The sequence below is a fragment of the Lagenorhynchus albirostris genome, chromosome 14, assembly GCF_949774975.1.
Source record: "Lagenorhynchus albirostris chromosome 14, mLagAlb1.1, whole genome shotgun sequence".
In the NCBI taxonomy this organism is placed as follows: domain Eukaryota; kingdom Metazoa; phylum Chordata; class Mammalia; order Artiodactyla; family Delphinidae; genus Lagenorhynchus; species Lagenorhynchus albirostris.
This window is the reverse complement of record NC_083108.1, coordinates 69,422,976-69,440,127: the sequence shown is the minus strand read 5'-3', so window position 1 is coordinate 69,440,127 and position 17,152 is coordinate 69,422,976. Positions and strand designations below refer to the sequence as shown.

The window sequence follows — 17,152 nt, the reverse complement described above, 5'->3', positions numbered from 1 at the left end:
CTTATATATTATAGTTAGGACATTTTATTATGAATTTATTCTGAAAGTATGTACATAGGTGAGTTATAGTTTCGATTTTATTTCAGGAAAGGGCTGTCACACAATAATCGTCATGAGAAGGGAGTGTCGGTGCTGAAAGGGGTCAAGTTCTCGACTTGGTGGCCTCCGAGGCTCCTTGTAGCTCTGGCTCCTTTGTATCTAAGGATCAAACTGTGTTTGGGGACACCAAGGCCTGTACTCTTTGTAACATCAAGAAGGTGATTTCAACTAAAAATAGAGTTACCATATGATTCAGCAATCCCACTCCTGGGCATATATCCAAACAAAACTCTAATCCAAAAAGATACATGCATCCCTATGTTCATAGCAGCACTATTCACAATAGCCAAGACATGGAAACAACCTAAATGTCCATTGACAGATGAATGGATAAAGAAGATGTGGTACATATATGCAATGGAATACTACTCAGCCATAAAAAACCCCGAAACAATGCCATTTGCAGCAACATGGATGCAATTAGAGATTATCATACTAAGTGAAGTCGGAAAGAGAAAGACAAATACCATATATCACTTATATGTGGAATCTAAAATATGACACAAATGAACCTATCTGTGAAACAGAAAGACTCACGGACATAGAGAACAGACTTGTGGTTGCCGGGGGGGAGGGGGGAGGATGGGGGAGGGAAGGTTTGGCGGTTTGGGATTCGCAGATGCAAACTATTGTATACAGAATGGATAAACAACAAGGTCCTACTGTACAGCACAGAGAACTATATTCAGTGTCCTATGATAAACCATAATGGAAAAGAATATTTTAAAAAAATGTATATATGTATAACTGAATCACTTTGCTGTAAAGCAGAAATTAACACAACATAGTAAATCACCTATACTTCAATTAAAAAAAAAATCTTAGAAAAAGAAGAAGGTGATTTCAGACTTTTAGCTTCCAGAACTATGAGACAATACATTTCTGGAAGTCTTTTTGTGACATTATATTTATTGTGATAAAATAATCATAACATAAAATTTACCGTTTTAACCACTTTTAAGTATACAGTTCAGTGGCATTAAATACATTTACAGTCTTGTGCAATCATCACCACCATCCATTTCCAGAAGTGTTTTTCATCTGGCCAAACTGAAACTCTGTACTCATTAGACCATAATTCCCGCGTCCCCCCTCCCTCCAGACCCCAGCAACCACTATTCTACTCTCTGTCTCTAAACTTAACTGCACTAAGAATCTCCTAGAAGTGGAATCATACAGTATTTGTCCTCTTGTGTCTGGCTTCTGTCACTTAGCAAAATGTCTTCAGGTTTCATTCAGGTTGTAGCCTGTGTCAGAATTTCCCTCCCTTTAAGGCTGAATGATATTCCATCGTAAGGATAGAACACATTTCGTTGATCCATTCATCTGTCAGTGAACATCTGGGCTGTGTCCACTTTTTGGCCATCGTGAGTAATGCTACTGTGAACATAGGTGTACATATACCAGCTGGAGTCCCTGGTGTATTCCCGGAAGTGGAATTGCTGGATCATGTGGGAATTCTATGCTTAATTTTTTCAGGAACCGCCATACTATTTCCCATAGAGGCTGTACCATTTCATCCCCAAATTCTGTTGTTTCGAGCCACTAGTTTGGGGCCCTTGGTTACTGCAGTCCCTACTACGTGTCAGGCACTGGGCTTTGGGGATATGATGGTGTACGATCAGGCCATTCAAGGTGGCTGTTCTCTTGCTCTCTGTACGTCCCCTGCTGGACCAGCCCCTGCTTCACCTGCACCTGCTCACGTGACCCTACCTGCCCCCCTCCCCCCAGCCCCCAGCAAGTGATAGTCCTAATCCTTAGCCCAGAGCGGCTCCACCTGCTAGTTTATTAAAGGGAAACACCTGGCCTCGTAATGCTCATTAACCTGAGGGCCGTGAGGGGCGTGCCCAAGCTGCTGGTTTCCCGGGTAACTGATGAGCCCACGTGATGGCGGTTCCCCGTATAAATGGCAGCCTCCCTCCCCCCCCCCCAACCCGGGGTAAAGAGTGCCGCCATGTTCTGCTCGCTGTCTGCTGCGCATGGCGGGGTGTCGTCCCAGGACCCTTTGCTTCGGACGTGTAAGGTCCCGTGTCCAGTGACCGTTGATGTACCAGGCTCAAGGCTGGGCAATTACAAGGCTCACAGGCCCGCGGGTGCAGCCCAACAGTTGGCCGGCCAACCAGGAGGCCGAGGAAACTCCCGTGAGCGCCGAGCTGTCGGGAACGGAAAGTTGCGGGGGGTGATCCCGAGGCGGCCGTCCACTAGCACGCGGGGCCCTGTGGCGGCTGGCCACCACCAGAGCCGCCTTCCTCTTCCTTACATTGAGGATGCCCTGTTCAACTCAGAGTCTCTTTCCAGTTTAGAAGTAGCAGCTCCACCCTCGGGGTTCATCTGACTGCACGAGGACGGCTGGTGAATACGGAGGAAACACAAGGACCTGGGTTATCCATCAGATACTTGGGTGTTATCTGGACGGGTAAGACAAGCCTACCCCGAAACAGCACCCCTACGCAATTACAGACACAGGCTTTAGGGATATTAACTCAGGGACAGCCTTGTGAATTGGACGCGGCCAGTTACCCAGAGGGGTTTGGTTAGGGGCTGTGGCAATGGCGAAATAATAAGAGAACCCTTGGGTTTCTGGTCCCAGCTATGGGAGGGGGCAGAGCAACGATACAGGGGGATGGGACCACAGCTACAGGCCGTCTACAACGCGTTACCACAGGTGGGAGCTGACCCAAGTCATCGAGCATCACAACCACTCTTCAGGGTCTAGAACAGCTGTGCGTGACCTACAGGACCCCCGTGGGCATGGATAGCCACCAAGGACCATGAAGCCCAGGGATGGGCTGATAAGAATGCCATACACTCGCTTTTCCACCTGCCTTGCTACCCCACCACTGCGGGGCTATGACGGGACCACTTGAACGATTGAGAGGGGAGCTCGCTCTCAACACGTGGACCAGGAGGCTGACTTGAGCCCTGAGAAATATCCCTGAGCGTCCCCGGACCATCGTCCCGGCGCCTACGCCGTGTTAACCTAGAGGCAACTAGTCCACACTAGCTCAGCTGTTGACACCGAGGGACCAAAGGACCGTTGCCAAGCACCTGTCGGGACAGCATCTCACTTTTGGCCTTGCCGCAGGGTCTACCCCCGGGGAACAGTTATAAAGTGGCCTGGGACTGGCAGGTAAGTCCCGGTGGTTTGTGTCTGCCGCTTCGTGGGGAACAGCATTAGAAAGGGGCTTACAGATTTCCTGTCTTCTCCCCGACCCCGCTTAAGGCCGCTACGGTAATTACCCTGGGCCCCTCCTGGAGAAAGGCGCCATTATATTAACCCGGTGGCCTGTTGTTTAACCGCCTCTTCAGTGTTCAGCGCCGGCTGTGGGGACCGAGGGTGGACAGGGGGTGTGGCCTGCAGGCAGGTGGGTTGTCTCAGTGCCGTGACTGTTTGTATTTTGCTCGATGGTCGTGATATTCCCTGTCTTGCGCCTGTTGAAGCTTACGTTTCGACCCTAGTCTGAGTGGAGGGAATCTGTTCTCAGACTGGGCGGCAGTGGTGGCCTCACTGCGAGATGAGTCCGATTGCCGTTGTGGTCCTCCGCTGGACTTACGTGAAAAGCTGACCCGACGAGCACCTGGCTGACTTGTGATGCTCCTTAGCTGCTGGTGTCTAGATTGCATTTGTGGTGTTTGGTTGCAGCGCGCCCCGGCCTGACCCCAGGGATATCGGGGCAGAGGGGTGGACCCGGATTGCAAGGGTTGTGCAGGGGATGTAGGGGTGGAGAGTAGGGTCAGGCCCCTCAAGATGGATGTTCTCTTGCTCTGTGTCCGTCCCCTGCTCGGCCAGCCCCTGCTTCACTCACATGACCACCCAGCCCTCTTCATTAGTCCCTGGTTATTGAGGAGCCCACCTGACGTCAATTCCCCCTATAAAGGGCAGCCTCCTTCTTCCCTGAGTAGCTGGAGAATTCGGCCATGTCTGGTCAGCCATTGGCCGCACATGGTGAGGTGTCACTCCAGAAGCGTTTATGTCCAATATCCTCTGTCCAATAAACCACTGATGTCTCTGTCGCTGTCTCTGGGCTCTTTCTTTGGTCTCAAGCCTGGGAAACTACAAGGCTCACAGGCTTGCGGGTGCAGCCCAACAGGTGGTGAACCAGGCAGACAATGGCCCTTCCCTCGAGATGCTTATCTTGTATTTGGAATGACAGCAGATAAATGAGTAGCACGATGTCAGGTGGTGAGAAGTGCTACAGAGAGACACAGCGTGCCCAGGGGGCTGGGGTGCGTGTGTGTGTGTGGTGTGTGTTGTGTGTGTGTGTGTGGTGTGTGTGTGTGTGTGTGTGTGTGTGTGTGTGTTGGGGGCATGGAAGGCGGGGGCAAGCAAGTCCCCTCACTCAAACCCAGTTTCCAAACCCCCGTGCTGTCCCCTCTCTGCTGCCTGACCTTGGATTCAGTCAGGACACAGGCTGTCTACAGGGAGGATGTGCAAACTGGAGGAATGCCAGTTAAGGCCAAATGCCCATGAGGCAGCGATGAGGCCGGCAGGAGGGATGTGAGAGGTTTCTCCACACCATGGGGCCCAAGGATCCTAAGGGCACCCCCCTGAGGAACAGTGAGTGCTGGGACAGTCAGAGGCCTTCAGGATGAAGATTCCTCTCCTCAGCCCTGCAAGATCAGGCCTCTTCCCACCTTGGCCGCCCAGCCCAGGCCCTGCCCCACCACAGCCCACCCTGTAGCTGCATTAACCTGTTTGCAGGTCTTCTTACCGCGACATTGCCTTGTACCTGGTCCCCTTCTCTTTGGAACCCTCCTCCCAACCCGTTTTCCCAGGCGAATGTCTCCTCATCCCTGAGGACTTGGACTCTTCCCAGGAGCCTTCCTGGGTGGTCCCCTCCCTGGCACTACCCCTTAGAGCAGCGCTTGGCACCGAGCGCATGCCTGATCAATATTTGTGGAATGCGTGGGTGGATGGAGGGATGCTGGACCCTGCCAAACCACCTTCCTGTCCTTGTTTTTTTTTTCACCAGAGCCGCTGAGATTTGCCTCTGTCTGCCTCCCCCAGGGCTCAACTGACCACATCAGTGAACCCAGCATGCCCCTGGTCCTGGCAGCTGGACGGCTGATGCATGCAAAGCGGGCATCTCCTTGCTCAACCGCCTGACCACCCTGGCGCAGCCGAATCTGAAAGCTGATGACATTATTGTGCAGAGACACAATGTCTGTGGGCATTTGCTGACCTGGGCTTTGGTGCGGGCTTAATCCAGCATTCTCGCCCCGCTTTCCACAGGGACGCAGCGGTCACCCGCCTTGGCACCAGCACTGCTGGGGAAGGTATAAATGCCACCTCCCACCGGCCGGCTCCACGGGCACTCTTGGGCTGGTGTCACTGGTAAGAATGCCCCTATTGCTTGTCTTGCCTTTTTCTCTCCTCCTCCTCCCTGATGGAAAGTGTGGGAGACCCGGGTTCAAATCCAGAGGCTATCACTTTCTGACAGGGTGACTTGGGGCAAAGACCTCAAGGTGCTGAGCCTCGGTTTTCCTTTCTGTTAAATGGGAAGGGGGTCATAAAACCTCCTTGGCTGTGGGGCTCAGAGATGCATAGGTGAGTGGCCTAGCACGGTGCGTGGCACAGTGTGTATTTTGGTGATGCTCTTCATTAGTATTAAACAGTCCATCAGCATCCTCGTTTTGCCGGTGGAGGAGAATATAGCTGAGGGTTTGCAGGTGGAAGGAGTGAAACCACGGAAGGTTCAGCTTCATTTCTAGGGCCGTGAGTCAGCTCTCTCCATATCCACAAACGCTCCCGGGCACCGGCTCTGTGTCCCGCCTTGGGACAGCTAGGAAGCAGCCCCCCTCTCGGGGAGCTCCCAGCAACAGGTGACTCCAAAGGCACTAAAACTGGGTGGAAAGGACCCTAATAATGCCATAATTGGTGCCGTGTACTGAGCACGAGTGGGTTCCGGGACGGCTGCCAAGTGCTTGAGCTTTTCTGTGTTCTATGATTGGATCATCACAACCTGTTCATAGCTATGACCAGGCACCATCCTGTCCCCATTTTACAGAACAGGAAATTGAGGCACAGAGGGGATGACCTTCCCAGGGCCTTGATGCTGGTACGCAGCGGAGGAAGCGCCTGAGTTGAACCACCTGAGCTTAATCTTTAGTCTGAGGATGGTGCTGGGGCTGTAATGTGGCATCTTGGGCACAGTGACAGACCCAGAGGGCTGGTTTCTTAGGGGAGAAGGGCAGGTTTGGCTCCCAACCTGCTTTAGTTGAATGTCCTCTTTTGGGGGAACATCCTGGCCTGGCCTCTGGTGTGGAAGGAGCTTCTGGAAGCCGGATGTTATCTCTGGAGAAGGAGACAAGTTTCCCCTCTACACTGGGAAAACACAGGCTCTGTTCTCTGCCCATCCTGTGGGAAGGGAGAAGAAACTGACACACTTCCAGGTTTTCTGACGTTCTTGGCTGCTAAGAAATTCTCCCTGCTGCTGACCACAGTGCCTGAACTTCCATAATACTCACGTCGTTGCTTTCTTGTGGCAGGAGTTCCATCACAGCCTTGTGTACTATTTGGGTGGTGGAGGGGAGGATATGGCCAATGGTGGAAAGGAGCATTCTGGGTACTGGATGTGGGGGGGGGGGCAGGAGTCAAGGAGGAAGTTGGGGATGAGCGGCGGGGGCCCAGGGGACTTCGTGAGATGGCAGATTGGGAGCTAAAACCCGGCCAGGCACAGCCAGTGTGTGGGGTTTGTCTGCCCACATTATTTTCTTTGAATCAAGAAATTTCTGCGTAATATCAATGGATGCATAAGAAATTTATGCATAATAGCATCAATTATCTGGGGCCAAATGGGTCCCCACTCACACTCTAGTGTCTCACTTTATTTTTTAGTAGAACTCATTTCTCTGTCCCCGCTCGGAGCCGGCCTGGACACAAAGAAGCGAAGCTAAGGATGGACGTTCAGGCAGCCGCTGGCCGTCCGCACTGCCCTAGGACAACCTGAAATCAGGGAAACAGAAAACAGGACGTGGGGCTGGAGTGATGTGGCCCCGGGACACGCTGCCGCCACCACCCCTGTCCCCCCCAGTGAGGGAACCGAGGGCCCAGAGAGAGGTCCTCACTGCTGCTTCCCCCATGCCTTGCCTTCCAGGTCATTCCTGCACCGGACCGCCCACCATGGCCTCAGACCACCAGACCCCAGCGGGCAAACCTCAGCCCCTCAACCCCAAGGTGGGTACCATGTGGGAGGAAGGGGTGGCAAGCACGGTGCCTCTCCCAGGCTCGGTTTCCCTGCTGTAAAGTGGGGTTGGTGCCTTCCTTTCTGGGGCTCCCCCTCTCTGGGCCACAGTCTCCCCAGCTTGCACACTTGAGGGGATGCTGATTCAGAAGGCCCCTCCCCAGCCCACGACTAGCATCCTTCTGGCTTTGGAGACTTAATTTTCTCTGCCATACCCTTTACCCCATTGCCCAGGGTGGGTCCCCAAAGCTGAGGCAGACCCTCGGTCCAGTCTGAGAGGGGGCTTGTGAATGGGGGGTGGGGTGGGAATCCTGACTCCACACCTGCTGTGTGACCTTGGCCAGTCACTTGACCTCTCTGAGCCTCAGGTCCCTCCTTCAAAAAATGGGGAGCGTTGGACTCATGGCATAAGGTAATTGTGAAGAGGCAAAGAAAACAGGCTCAGGGCTTCCCTGGTGGCGCAGTGGTTGGGAGTCCGCCTGCCAATGCAGGGGACGCGGGTTCGTGCCCCGGTCCGGGAAGATCCCACATGCTGCGGAGCGGCTGGGCCCGAGAGCCATGGCCGCTGAGCCTGCGTGTCCGGAGCCTGTGCTCCGCAACCGGAGAGGCCACAACAGTGAGAGGCCTGCGTACCGCAAAAAAAAACCCAAAAACAAAATCAAAGAAAACAGGCTCAGCCTAATGCTTGTCCACCTAATGCCAGCCGCCTTTGTTTTTTCCTCCTAAGGGCGGTGGGATCTTATCCCAATGTCAGGGGCTTGTCACCCTGAATCTGCCCTCAAACTTCTACCAGCAACAGTCCACCAGGCTGCCCTCCTGTTTCCCTCTGCCTCGGAGGCCCCAGGCATAGATTCTGTCCTGGAACTGCCTTTTTGTCTGATTTGGGCCCCCACCCCAGCTCACCCCAACTCTGTCCCTTAAGAGGCTTACTTTCTAGAAGAAAGACAATAAATAAACTACTATATAACTTCAAGGAGTGAAAAGTGTTAGGAAGAAACAAGAGTGGGTTCTTTAGGGTCAGGGTGGACGAGGAACGTGTTAGCTAAGGTAGTCAGGGAGGACTTCTCTGAGGAGGTGACATTGAACAGAGCCCCCAGTCAAGTGAGGAAGTAGTGAAAGTTGGGGAATGGGGGGTAGGGGAGAGCATTCTCGGCCAAGGGCACAGTGAATGCAAAGGCCCGGGGGCTGGAGTGAGATGGGTAAGTTTGAGCAGCAAGAAGCCCCGTGCGATGTGGCTTGGAGCAGCGCTGTCCAACCGATTTCAGATGGGAGCCACTTACGGACTTTAACGCTTCCTAGTGGCCATGTTAACAAAGTAAAAAGAAACGGAAAATTAATTTTCATAGATTTTATTAAGCCCAATATATCCTAATGTACAGTCAGTAGAAAAATTATTAGAGAACTATTTTACATTCTTTCTTTCGTACTGTATCTTCAACATCTGATGTGTATTTGATACCCACAGCACATTTTAATTCAGGTTAGTTGCCCATGTTCAGTAGACATCTAGCAGTTGCTGAATTGGACGGTGCAGGTTGAAGGGATTAGGTAATATGTAAAGTTTTAGCGTCCATTTGTTGATACATACAACAACAGTAATAATACTGAGCTCCTGGGCTCTGAGGCCTTGCAAACGCATGGGGCGTCTGACCTGCCTTGCCCTCCTTGCCCCTGTAAGCCCTTGGCTCCCGGGCCAGTGTCATAATCCACTAGCCCCCGACTCCCAGGTTCCTGATTCTTCTCAGTAAGCCTGCAGAATAGGCATGATGCCCCATTTTGCAGATAGGGCAGCTGAGGCTCAGAGCCATCGCGTGGCCTCCTCAGGTTGCACGGCTGGATGCAACAGAGGCGACGTAGGAGCCCAGTTCGTCTCCTGACCCATCTGTGGTCTCGTCAGTGATCGTGAAGGCTGAACTGAGCCCATGGAATTTGGCTGTGAACCTTGCTGGGCCTCCCTCCCTTGGCTTTGTTTGGCTAATCCCCGGCCTGGGAGAGAGGGGCGTGTTTACCCAGCCAGTGCTGACCGCCTGGATTGGGCAGCTGCCCCTCCTGGAGGCCCCCTTCCCTGAACCCCGTCCCCCTTCATCCAGAGGCAGTCCCCTGGGGCAAGTGTGGCTGGCAAACGTCTGCCCCCAAGTCTGTCTGGAATCCTGACAGGAGGCAGCTGCCCCCCTCCCCCTGCTCTTAGCACTTGGCTCTGAGGCCGGAGGAGCCCTTTCAGTTTTGCTGATCTTCCCTTTTCCTGATGGGGATCCTGCCGGCCCTTCCCTGGGCTGCTGAGAGGCAGGTGAGGCAAGGGGAGTGAAGTCCTCTTAAGAAGTATCCAGAGGGGGAGGAAAGCCTGCAAAGCCTGTGGGGGCTTAAGAAAAGGGCACAGGTATGCGTAGTCTTATGGGTGAAACGGGGGTGGAGGGTGGATACGGCAGCACTGGTCCAGCTCTGATGGGGGCAGGAGAAGCTTAAGCAGCATGGTCTAGCATCTTGCTACCCCTACTCTGGTCCACAGACCAGTGGTACCAAAATGCTGCTCTACAGGAAACAGCATCAGACGAGCTTGGGCTCTGATTTCAGCTCTGCCACTTACCCACTTGGGATCCTTAGCATGTCCCTTAATATAATTATGCCTCCCACACCCAGAGCAAATATGGTGTGCTAGCCATTACGCTCCTCTGAATCCTTCCAACAACCCCATGATGTAGGTTCTGTCTTTATTTCCCATTTTACAAATGGGGAAACCGAGGCTCAGACAGGTGAAATACTGGCTCAAGGTCTCACAGCTGGTAACTGGAGCCAAGACTGTCAGACTTTATATTTGGTTCATGATTCCCGAGTGTGGAACCCTTCAGCATCCTCCAAGGCTCTCTGAGTCCCCTCCCTACGCCCTCCCACCCCTGCTGCCCTGTTCTCCCTCCTCCCCATCGGGACGGGGGTCTGACTCTCTCCTCCTGTTGCAGATCATCATCTTTGAGCAGGAAAACTTCCAGGGCCACTCACATGAGCTCAATGGGCCCTGCCCCAACCTGAAGGAGACCGGCGTGGAGAAGGCAGGCTCTGTCCTGGTGCAGGCTGGACCGTAAGTACCTGGGGGGTCTCACTTGGTCAGCGGTTGCCAGGGTGAGGCAATCAGGCTGTAGAGCGAGCTGGAGGGATCCGCTCTCACTGAGCTCCTAGACTGTGCAATCAGGGGACCAGGATTTGGGGTCTTGGCAGCCTGTGGAGAGAGCTTGTGGTCTGAGGTCAGATAGAGTTGGGTTTCAAATCCTGGTTCCACCACTTCTGTGCTGTGTGATGTTGGACCAGGAACCTCTCTCTCTGAGCCTCGGTTTTCTCCTCTGTAGGATGAGGTTAACCATGTCCTCCTGGGGATGATGGGATGGAGCTCATGTGAAAAGCCTGACACCAAGGTCATCCACTTCCTTGAGGCAGGGAGACAGACACAGTGACTCCCGTGGACCTTTTTAGAGCTGCCAATCTCTGGCTCTGGGAGTGTGTTCGCTCTCCTGGGAGGTTTAAAGCTGGATACCCCAGCTCTGCAACCACCACTCCCTTCCCAGGACCTGGGGATACTTGGTTTTCGCAGATATGCTGACACATTTGGGGGCCAGCAGGCTTGGGACCCCTGGCCCAAGAGAGAAGGGGAGGTGACTGGTCAGGTCTGACTCTGCCGCGCTCAGGTGACATAGTTGAGCACGGCCTGCAGGGGCCTCTCCTTGTGGTTCCCTGACTGTTCCTTCTCTCCAAGAGCCTCCGGAATCAGGGGTGGCCACCAGTGACCCCCAACAATAGGTCAGTGAGTCTAGTGTGGGTCCTGGATGACCCGCACCACACCTCAAGGTTCACTGGGAACTCTGCAGTGTGTGATGACCCTAATTGAATCAGAGTCTCCTGGTGTGGAGAGCACAGCCAAAGGAATGGCCCTGCCCACCCCACTTAGCTGATGCGCTCAGAGCATCAGTGTTCCTGAGAGCATGCCTTCCTGGACGGCTGAAGTTTTGTCAACTGAAGCACCACATCTGATTTTTCAGTTGTCTTTTTTTTAGTATTTGGATGGAAGAATTTCTCAAATAGACCTTACATTCCTCCTCTGCTTTCTTTTAAAAAATATAACTTTGATATTTTTATTAATTATTGTTTATTGTTTAAAATTAAGGAACAATGGTTTAGTGCAAAAAACCATACGACTCTTAATCTTACCACTCAGAGTAACCATTAAGATTTTCATATAAACTTATATTTTTCTCTGTATATATTTCATCAAATATATATTAGATATATACTCAATCAAAAGTCAGATCATGCTTTACATACTGTTTTATAACTCATTTTGAAAACTTTTATCTCAAATTCTCTCCATGTCATTAAGTAGCATTTTATGTCAATGCTTTTCAAAGAGTTTTTTGGAGGTAAATCTGTATCAGAATCATAGAAGGTGGGGAGGCTTTGAAGTGCAGATTCTTTTTTTTTTAAAATGCTTGGCTTTTTTTTGTTTGTTTATTTATTTATTTTTGCTGTGTTGGGTCTTCGTTTCTGTGCAAGGGCTTTAGTTGTGGCAAGCGGGGGTCACTCTTCATCGCGGTGCGCGAGCCTCTCACTATCGCGGCCTCTCTTGTTGGGGAGCACAGGCTCCAGACGCGCAGGCTCAGTAGTTGTGGCTCACGGGCCCAGCCGCTCCGTGGCATGTGGGATCTTCCCAGACCAGGGCTCGAACCCGTGTCCCTTGCGTTAGCAAGCAGATTCTCAACCACTGTGCCGCCAGGGAAGCCCCCAAAGTGCAGATTATTGGGTCCCAGCCCTGGCCCAGTGAATCAAGCTCTTGGGCCTGGAGCCCAGGAATCTGCATTTCACAAACCCACCACCTTGTGATATTTCTGCACAGTTAAGTTTGAGAACCCCTGTCCTACTTCATTGTTTTTCATACCTTTGTAACATTTCATTACGGGATACGACATAATTTACTCAACCAGGCCCTGCCCGTTGGATGCGTAAGTTGTTTTGATTATTTGATATTATAAACGATACCGTGATGGACATCGTTACCCGTGTATCTGTGAGCTCTTTGACAACTGTTTTCTAAGGACACGTTGTCTAAAGCTGAATTGCCACATCAAGAGGGCATCCTCTGCTAAAAGCAGCAAGAAACACCATCTCTCCTTCGGTTAAGGACTTAGATTACTGTTCCAAAGAGTTGTCCCTGTGCCAGGCTGAACTGTCTGCCTCTGCGATGAATGCCCCAGAATGCCAGGCATCATGAAGTCGGTGCCACCTTTTTCTTATTGTCCCCTTTCCTCTATTAGCCATGCCCCACCGGCAGGTAATCCTTCTCTTTAAGGATTTTCTCTTCTACTGTGGATCTAAGACTGTTAGAGTTTTGTGTAGCGTAGGAGTCCAGAGACCACCATCAAGAACCAAAGAGATGGGCTTCCCTGGTGGCGCAGTGGTTGAGTCCGCCTGCTGATGCAGGGGACACAGGTTTGTGCCCCGGTCCGGGAGGATCCCACATGGTGCGGAGCGGCTGGGCCCGTGAGCCATGGCCCTGAGCCTGCGAGACCACAACAGTGAGAGGCCTGCGTACCGCAAAAAAAAAAAAAAAAAGAACCAAAGAGGAAAGAGACCCAGAGAGAAGAGGTTGATATGAACAAGGTACGTGAGCTTTAGATACAGGGATGTTCTGCAGTCCGTTCTCGGTGGTAAAAGCTGATTGGGCACATTTCTTCCCAACTCCATGTTCACTGATGTCACACTGAGAGCTTTGACACTGGCCACGGTGGGAGTATTTACACCATGGAAATTAGCAAACGCTACAAACAGGATTTGTTTTGTTTTTCAGAGCTGGCTTTTAATTTACCAGCATAATTTAATTTACCATTTTACCAGCATACCATTGGCCTTGGGACATGGGTTCTATACATCTGTGTTTGTTGCTAGGCCATCTTTTAGGCTTCCTCCTTATTTCTTGGTTACGTTCCAGATGATTGAAGTCAGCACCGTGCTGGGTTCTGGATAACTGAGGTGATGCTGCTCTTGGATTTGCTGTGCTTGGATTTAAATGAGGTTGCTACTCTTTTTTTTTTTTTTTTTTTTTTTTGCGGTATGTGGGCCTCTCACTGCTGTGGCCTCTCCCGCTGCGAAGCACAGGCTCCGGACGCGCAGGCTCAGTGGCCATGGCTCATGGGCCCAGCCGCTCCGCTGCATGTGGGATCTTCCCGGACCGGGGCACGAACCCCTGTCCCCTGCATCGGCAGGCGGACTCTCAACCACTGCGCCTCCAGGAAAGCCCTGCTGCTCATTTTGATGAACTGGGCAACTGTGAGCTCTGGGGCCCAAACGAGTAGCCAGGGCCCCACAGAGGAAGCCTGGAGTGAGCCTGACTTGCCCTCTCTCTCTCTGTCTCCACTGCAGCTGGGTGGGCTACGAGCAAGCCAACTGCAAAGGGGAGCAGTTTGTGTTTGAGAAGGGCGAGTACCCCCGCTGGGACTCATGGACCAGCAGCCGGAGGACAGACTCCCTCAGCTCCCTGAGGCCCATCAAAGTGGTAAGCCCCTGACCCTCATCTTCTTCCTCTCTTTGCCCGCCTGGAGCCAGCGGTCTGGGGACCAGGAAGGAGCCTTTACCTCTGGCATCGTGCCCCTTCTGACTGGCGGGAGACTTCCTGGCTGTGTGACCTCGCATAAGTCACTTCACTTCCCTGAGCCTCAGTTTCCTCACCTGTAAGATGGGGATATTAGTATCTACTGTCCTGAGACACCAGCAGGCTTAGCCTGAGAACTGCCGCATCGTATGACTTCAGGGGCTTCCTTCAAGATGCTCCAGGGGGCGCTGTTCACATTCTATTCTATGCGGATGGTGCTGTCCAGGGCTGTGTGATTTCTGTCACAAAGCAATCGTTCCATAAATGATTGCCACCATAAATATTCAAAGAAATTCTGGTTTTCGGGCTGGAGGAGAAGGCAGTTTAGCTCTTGTTCACGACTCATGCCAGTGTAACCTTTCAGAGCTTCTCTGATCCTGATTACTAGCGTGTGAACTCTCTGGAGGGCAGAGGGCCCAGCGATGCTCAGTTATACTCCCAAACCTCCCCAGCCCAGTCTAGTTCTCCCCAGAGCTAGATGGAAAATCGGAGAACGTTGGACTTGGCGTTCCACAGACCTGGGTTCCTCTGCTGGCTCTGGCACTTCCGGCTGTGTGACCTTGACCAAGTCACTTTACCTCTCTAAGCCTCAGTTTTCTTATCCACCAAACAGCATAAAAGTAGTCTAAAGGATGAAAGGAGATGACTAAGAAAAATGTCACAGGAACAGGAGGATGGGAAGATATGTGGAGATGAAGGAAAGCCAAAATATTTCAAGTGTCTGCTAGAGGCACGATAAGCCCGTGTGTGTGTGTGTGTGTGTGTGTGTGTATCATGGCTGCCATTTAGTTTTTAAAAGGGGAGTTGAGGCGTTGGGAGGGAAAATGCCATTTCAGAATCAAATAGTCCCCAAAGTGTAGAATCTGGAGTGTCTGTTATGTGAAAATAGCCCAGTAGGATCTTAATGAACAAACCCTGTTGGATGCCGTTGCCATAGACACTCACGTGGTGGGGGTCTTGGGCCAGAGGGCTGCAGGTGGAGCCTGCTGGTCCCAACTCCAGGGCACCCTGGGCGCTCTCACCCACACTCGCTTTCCCCCACTCCCTGTCCACAGGACAGCCAGGAACATAAGATCATCCTCTATGAGAACCCCAACTTCACAGGGAAGAAGATGGAGGTGATAGACGATGACGTGCCCAGCTTCCACGCCCACGGCTACCAGGAGAAGGTGTCTTCTGTGCGGGTGCAGAGTGGCACGTGAGTGCACAGCCAGCCCTGGCTCGCCCCGCCCCAGGAGCCCAGACCCTGGGCTGCTAAGTCCTGCTCTGTCCGGAACTCTGGGGATCTTAGACATTCCTGATCTCAGTCTTCTCATTGGAAAATGGGCGTTGAAATCATCAGCCTACACGTGGCTTTCAGCCCCTGAAGTTCCATCCTGATCTGCCTTTTGGGCAACACCCTACCTCTGGAGGAGAGAAACCTTGGCCTTAACCTCAGCCCCAAAGAGCAAGACAGTAAATGGTGGGGGGGGGCAGGGTAAGGCAGAGGTGGGGAGGGTGTAGGGGGGAGCAGAAGCTGGGAATGAGTTGAGTGGTCTTACAGAGCTGGGAGAGGCAGGAAGTCCAGCCAGTGCTGGCCTTTGACTGCATGAGTTCCTGAGATTGGAAATAGGAGGGATCCTTCTCCACCAAGTTAAACTTCGGCACATAAACCTCAGCCATCAGCATTGGGGAATTTCTCAATGTGAAAAATTTGGATTCCACGGGGAGTCTGACGATGGGCTTTGGGCAGTGGTGTGCTGGAGACGGCTTGTACCAGCTTGCAAAAGCTGACTGTTAACGTTTCAGAATTTACGTGAGCTGATTATTTAATCATTGGCAACTTGAAATGAGCCATCATGAAGTATTTACACCTCAGAAATTGGAAAACGTTACAAATCAAGACTTTGCCCGCCCCCTCCAAGAGAGCTAGTTTACCAACACATACTGGCTTTCTGGGGCTTGTCAAACTCTGAGAGCGTGCAAGGTTCTGTATTCATGTTCCCCTCCATTTACTCGTTTATTCATTCATTGATTCAATTTGTCGAGTGACGTCATATGCCAGGCACCGTGTTAAGTCATCAGTAAGTCAAGGTGGGTTAAACAGACCTGGCCTCTGCCTTGTGTGGCTAGCAGTCTGGTTGCGGACAACTGCTAATAGTTTAGGAATCCACACGAATCTGGCCTCCTTCCCCGAGGAAGGCACTCTTGAGCTGAGATCTCAAGAAAGTAGGTATTATAGAGGTAAAGAGAAGGAAGGACATCCCAGATGGTGAGAACAGCACATGCAAAGGTCCTGTGGTGGGAGGAGCCTGGTGAGACTGATGGGCTCTACAAGGGACGGAGTGGCTGTGCTGCAGAGATATAGGGGCCCAAGTCTGAGAAGCAGAGCTAGAGGTGTCCACAGGGGCTGAATGGGCAGGTCCATGTGGGCCAGGACTGTGATGCTTTCTGGGGAGAAGACTGTAATGGTCATCAGGTACTCAGAGTGAGTGACCCCTAAATGGTGATGGCTTCAAAGGGTGGAGGGATCATGGAGGGCTCCTGGGACCTAGCCTGCTGTCCTTTGGCCTTGCCAGGGGTTGGGTTAAGAGGCCTGTCTTCTTCTAAGCTTAAGTGAGCTTGAGATCACCCCTTCCTCTGAACCCAGTGTCAGGCCTTCAGTTAAAAGTTGCTTCTGGAGATAGTGAGCTCCCCATCAAGGGAAGGAAGATAGCAGAGGCTGGTCCCAGGAAGGGTGGGGGTGTACCTGCTCAACACCCAGTTAGTGTGAAATGATTGGGAGGCCCCACCCTTCCTAGTGGCTAAACAATTCCCTCCCTCTCTCTCCATCTGCATCTCCTGTCTCCCCACGTCCCCTCTTCCCACCTCTGGCCCTGCAGGTGGGTCGGCTACCAGTACCCCGGCTACCGCGGGCTGCAGTACCTGCTGGAGAAGGGTGATTACAAGGACAGCGGCGACTTCGGGGCCCCCCAGCCCCAGGTGCAGTCCGTGCGCCGCATCCGTGACATGCAGTGGCACCAGCGAGGCACCTTCCACCCCTCCAACTAGTGCCCCCCATTTCCTCCTTCCCAGGGGCCTGGCCAGCTGCCCAGGATCCCACCAGACATCCTGGCGAGTGAATAAAGTGTGACTTGCAACTTGTCCGCAGCAGTGTCTTTTATCCCCCGTGGGAGCCGGGGTGCTGCGTGCACTTATCCCCGTGGGAGCCGGGGTGCTGCGTGTAGTGTGTGCGCGCGCGTGCACTTGTATGAAAGACAGA

The 17,152-nt window shown here is 52.4% G+C and overlaps 1 protein-coding gene across 1 annotated transcript; it reads left to right on the top strand.

Moving 5' to 3' along the window:
* The first annotated feature begins 5,346 nt into the window (after positions 1 to 5,346).
* Positions 5,347 to 16,959, top strand: CRYBB2 (crystallin beta B2). Its single transcript, XM_060121078.1, has 6 exons — positions 5,347 to 5,434; positions 7,197 to 7,276; positions 10,238 to 10,356; positions 13,683 to 13,815; positions 14,967 to 15,109; positions 16,773 to 16,959. The coding sequence occupies exons 1-6, from the start codon at positions 5,383 to 5,385 to the stop codon at positions 16,939 to 16,941; spliced, it is 696 nt and encodes a 231-aa protein (XP_059977061.1). The 5' UTR covers positions 5,347 to 5,382; the 3' UTR covers positions 16,942 to 16,959.
* The last annotated feature ends 193 nt before the right edge of the window (positions 16,960 to 17,152 follow it).